Source organism: Ictalurus punctatus, chromosome 19 (genome assembly GCF_001660625.3).
Source record: "Ictalurus punctatus breed USDA103 chromosome 19, Coco_2.0, whole genome shotgun sequence".
In the NCBI taxonomy this organism is placed as follows: Eukaryota; Metazoa; Chordata; class Actinopteri; order Siluriformes; family Ictaluridae; genus Ictalurus; species Ictalurus punctatus.
In genome coordinates, this window is record NC_030434.2 from 5,645,001 (window position 1) to 5,650,673 (window position 5,673).

General features: G+C 39.5%; 1 protein-coding gene across 2 annotated transcripts; it reads left to right on the top strand.

Moving 5' to 3' along the window:
• Positions 1-982: 982 nt before the first annotated feature.
• On the top strand, positions 983-5,673 carry LOC128635396 (uncharacterized). Of its 2 annotated transcripts, XM_053688251.1 has the most exons (3): positions 983-2,016; positions 2,119-2,215; positions 5,245-5,673. In XM_053688251.1, the coding sequence occupies exons 1-2, from the start codon at positions 1,298-1,300 to the stop codon at positions 2,204-2,206; spliced, it is 807 nt and encodes a 268-aa protein (XP_053544226.1). In that variant the 5' UTR covers positions 983-1,297; the 3' UTR covers positions 2,207-2,215; positions 5,245-5,673. The 2 variants fall into 2 exon arrangements, with proteins under 2 accessions (XP_053544226.1, XP_053544225.1); XM_053688250.1 differs by having other exon boundaries at positions 983-2,215.

Here is a 5,673-nt window from a genome sequence, read left to right on the forward strand (position 1 = left end):
TGGGCCCAATTTGGACATTTTCACTTAGGGGTGTACTCACTTTTGTTGCCAGCGGTTTAGACATTATTGGCTGTGTGTTGAGTTATTTTGAGGGGACAGCAAATTTACACTGTTGCATAAGCTGTACACTCACTACTTTACATTGTAGCAAAGTGTCATTTCTTCAGTGTTGTCACATGAAAAGATAACCAAATATTTACAAAAATGTGAGGGGTGTACTCACTTTTGTGAGATACTGTATGTGTGTGTGTGTGTGTGTGTGTTTATATATATATATATATATATATATATATATATATATATATATATATATATATATATATATATATATATATAGTTTTTCTTCTCAATAAAACTTTGTTTATTTATTTATTTAATCAAGAGTAGCAACTGTTCAGTCTGTAAACATACTGTATGCTGCTGCTCTCTCTTCACTAACTAATACACAACTCTGTTCAATTCATTTAAACTCAGGGTTGCCAGATATCACAAGAAATGTGAACTCCACTTTCCATGTTTTGAGATGTGTTGCTGCCATCAAATTCAAACTTACCTTATTTTTTCACTTAAAATGGTACATTTCCTCAGTTTAACATCTGATATGTTTTCTACATTCTATTGTGAATTAATTAAGGGTTTATGAGATTTGCATTCTGTTTTTGTTTACATTTTACACAACTTTTATATGTTGATGCTGACAGTTGTATCTTCCTCATATTTTATGTTTACTTGGAAACCCCCACAGATGCCTTTTCTTTCAGCACAGGGAAAGTTTGAAATTATGGCCCTGTGCCATGCATGGGGTTTATTCATGTGAAAAATCACGTTGCTGGTGGAGCCATCCTTATGGATGTCTGTGAATAGAGTCTCTGGATTTTCTGTCAGTTTCTTGTTTCTGTATACTTTTCATGCAGTTTCATTTGAAATATATTTTTTATATATTTCAATATATAAAAATATATAGAAATATATTTGCTGGCAACCTGAAGTGTCACTGAGGAAGCAGCACCCTTCGAGCTAACGCTATTACATTAATTTACATTAATTTCTTCTAATCTCTATACTTTAAAATTATTTACCTTACGTTATACAAATATAACTGACACCACGTTAAATAAAACAATCGTAACGTTGCGCTGTCGCAAATTTGATCTGTATTCTATTTTGTTGTTTTTTTTACAAAACATCCGCGACTAGCTTGTAGCCCGCTAGCATCACCTACCGCTAGCCTTGTTTACGTTTCACATTTCTCACTTACCGCTGTTCTGTTTTTTAAAAAACAAACAAACAAACAAATATGTCTGCTGTCTCTCCGGTTTTGAGTGCAGATGAGGACTCGCTTGAGCTTCACATGGTGCGGCTGGAACTGGAGGATGTGGAGAAGCAGATCCGCGGCCTACTCGACAAGCAGGCCCAGCTGCTGGAGCGACAAACTGCGCTGGAAACATCTTGTGCCTCTGCTCACATATCCAAGGTAAGCACACAGCGTGGTATTTCCACTCCCAGCCCCTCTACGCCGTGTGTTTCTCTGTGCAGGGACCATGCACCTAGGACTTTCCCAGCCGTGGTCTCCGTAACGCCAGCGCCAACACACCTCGGGCCTTGGGTAAACCAGCGGCGAAAGGCGCGGGCTGGACCTTCTCCACCTCCAGTGTTCGAGATTCCAACCAGGAACCGCTTCGCCCCTCTCCGCCAGACCAGACCCAACACTGTGATCGTCGGGGACTCCATTGTGCGGAACGTCCGTGTAGCCTCATCTAAAGGCAAGGTGCGCACACACTGTTTTTCTGGTGCTTGTGTCCTTGATGTCGCTGCGCAGGTATCCGGGATCCTGAAGAAAGACGAGCGCATTGGAGCGGTTGTGCTGCACGCGGGGACGAACGACACCAGGCTGCGGCAGACGGAGGTGCTGAAGAGGGACTTCTCCAGCCTGATCGAGACGGTACGAGGCAGATCACCTACCGCGAAGATCATCGTCTCTGGACCTCTTCCCACATACAGACGTGGAGCAGAAAAGTTCAGTAGACTTCTAGCATTAAATGATTGGTTAGTCTCTTGGTGTAATGAGCAGAATCTGGTGTTTGTCAATAACTGGAATCTGTTCTGGGAGCGTCCTAGGTTGTTTCGTCCTGATGGCCTGCACCCCAGCAGCCTTGGAGCGGAACTGCTTTCAGACAACATTTCCAAGGCGCTACACTCCAAGTGACTGCCTATCGTAAGTACATCTTCCAATAATAACATTCATTATAATCAATGTTCAACTAAAAATTCGGAAAAGGTAATACATACTATAGAGACTGTGTCTGTTCCCCGAGCTATTCAAATATATAGAAAATCTCGGAAAGTCGATCTTCGTAACCTAATTAACATAAAATTAAATCATATTGAATGCACAGCCAGCACTTTTGATCTGAGGCTAGGACTATTAAACATTAGATCTCTTGCGTCTAAGGCTCTTATTGTTAACGACATCATTACTGATCAGGAATGTAATTTAATGTGTTTAACGGAAACTTGGATTAAACCAAACGAGTACATAGCATTAAATGAAGCCAGTCCTCCTGGATACAGTTATGTACATCAGCCTCGTTCAGCTGGTAGAGGAGGAGGTGTTGGACTCATCCATAGTCAAAATCTAGTCGTCACACAAAAACCTAAGCATAAATTTAATTCTTTTGAAATTCTTTATACCAGTATAAGTTATGTAGCCACAAAAAATAAGTCAATTCCTCTAATTACTATTTACAGACCCCCAGGGCCATATACTGAATTTCTTAGTGAATTTGCAGACTTTGTCTCAAACCTGGTTGTGTCTGTAGATAAAGCATTAATCGTCGGAGACTTTAATATTCATTTTGATAACCTGGAAGACCCTCTAAGAATAGCGGTTGTGTCCATCTTAGATTCAGTAGGGATTAATCAGAATGTAATCGGGCCTACTCATAATGGTGGTCACACTCTTGACCTCATACTAACATACGGACTAAGTATAGAAAATATTATCATTTTTCCGCAGTCTGAAGTTGTCTCAGACCATTATCTTATCTCGTTCATAATACGTATTGATCATAATATTTCCACCTCGTCTCGCTACCGTGTAAAACGTACCTACACTTCAGCTACTGCACCAAGCTTCATAAATAACCTCGCAGAAACATCAATTAGATTTGGATCACCGTCAGATCACACAGAACTCGATCAGGCGACTGAAAGCTTGGAGTCAACACTCCGCTACAGATAGAGTGGCTCCACTCAAAAGGAAAATAATTAGAGAAAAAAAATTAGCACCCTGGTATAACGATCAAACGCGAACCTTAAAACAGACAACTCGGCAATTAGAACGTAAATGGCGTCAAACCAAACTGGTGATATTTCAAATAGCATGGAAGGAGAGCCTACTGAAATATAGGAAATCTCTTGGCGATGCTAGAAAAATCTATTTCTCCACCTTAATAGGAGACAACAAAAACAATTCTAGATTCCTTTTCAACACAGTAGCAAAATTAACTAGGAATAAAACCACTACAGAGAGAAACACTCAATCATTACATAGCAGTGAAGATTTCATGAAATTTTTCAATGATAAGGTTGAAAATATTAGACGTGAAATACAGGCCATTAAATTAAAACTGGACAGTACTGTAACAAACCCATTACATGACAGTGTAGCAATATCAGATCAATGTTTAGAGTGTTTTTTTAGCTACATTAATCTCTTCAGCAAATTCATCAACTTGCATACTAGATCCTGTACCTACATGTTTGTTTAAACAGATTGGTCCAGTAGTAATTGAGCCACTTCTAAATATAATCAATTTTTCCCTAAGCAGTGGCTATGTACCTAAATCACTTAAATTAGCAGTTATTAAACCCTTGATTAAAAAACCTGATCTTGACCCGTCTCAATTGTCCAGCTATAGACCAATATCAAATCTCCCCTTCATCTCTAAGATTTTAGAAAAGGTTGTAGCAAAGCAGTTATGCTCGTACTTAGATAGGAATAACATTCATGAAATGTATCAGTCAGGATTTAGACCTCATCATAGCACAGAGACAGCGTTAGTTAAAGTAGTAAATGACCTTCTACTGACTTACGATCAGGGTTGTGTCTCGCTGCTTGTGTTACTCGACCTTACTGCAGCTTTTGATACTATAGATCACACTATTCTCCTTGATAGATTAGAAAATGTTGTTGGTATTAAGGGAACAGTCCTCTCCTGGCTCAGGTCTTATCTGACCGATCGTTATCAGTTCGTAGATGTAAATGGTGAATTCTCCATGCGTACTGAGGTTACTTTTGGAGTTCCACAGGGTTCTGTTTTAGGCCCACTGCTCTTTACTTTATATATGCTACCCCTAGGTCAAATTATTCGTAAACATGGAATTAGCTTCCACTGTTATGCTGATGATACACAGTTGTATGTTTCAGCGAAGCCAGAGGACAGACATAAGCTTAGTAAAGTTGAGGATTGTGTAAAGGACATTAGACATTGGATGTTAATTAACTTCCTTCTGCTTAATTCTGATAAAACAGAAATACTTTTATTAGGCCCACGTGTAGCTAGAAGTATCCTTTCTGATCACATGGTTACTCTGGATGGTCTTTCTGTTTCATCATGTGCAGCAGTTAAAGACCTTGGAGTGATTATTGACTCCAGCCTATCATTTGATGCTCATGTAGATAATATTACTAGGATAGCCTTCTTTCATCTCAGAAATATTTCTAAAATAAGAAACATATTGTCACTACATGATGCGGAAATACTAGTTCATGCATTCGTCACCTCTAGATTAGATTACTGTAATGCCATACTGTCTGGATGTTCCAGTAGGAATATAAATAAGCTCCAATTAGTCCAGAATGCAGCTGCTAGAGTCCTAACTAGAACTAGAAGATACGACCATATCACACCGATATTATCCACACTGCATTGGCTCCCAGTAAAATCTCGCATTAATTATAAAATACTCTTATTAACCTATAAAGCACTAAACGGTCTCGCGCCACAATATCTAAGCGACCTTTTGGTTTTATATGATCCGCCACGCCTACTTAGATCAAAAGATGCAGGCTATCTGACGGTACCTCGAATAGTGAAGGCTACAGCAGGGGGAAGAGCTTTCTCTTATAGGGCCCCACAGTTATGGAACAGTCTTCCTATTAGTGTTCGGGACTCAGACACAGTCTCAGTGTTTAAGTCTAAGCTTAAAACGTATTTGTTTACTCAAGCCTACCCTGACTAGATTCTGTTCTACTTTCTCCCTCTCTCCTTTCGCCGAGCCCCACACGAATTTATGGAGATACTAGAGATCCAGATCCTTTCTGCCTCTGGATGGAGCTCAAATCTTCTTTAATTCCAGACTGCTGGGACTACGGCTGCTCTTAACACCATACAGACTTCATATAAATCCATAATGAACTTTTTCACAATATCTGTTGTTACCCAGATGAGGATGGGTTCCCTTCTGAGCCGGGTTCCTCTCAAGGTTTCTTCCTCTTAAAACATCTTAGGGAGTTTTTCCTTGCCACCATCGCCACTCAGTGGCTTGCTCAGTTGGGATAAATTCACAACTTTAATATCTGTATACCGTGTTGATATTTCTGTAAAGCTGCTTTGAGACAATGTCTATTGTAAAAAGCGCTATACAAATAAAATTGAATTGAATTGAATT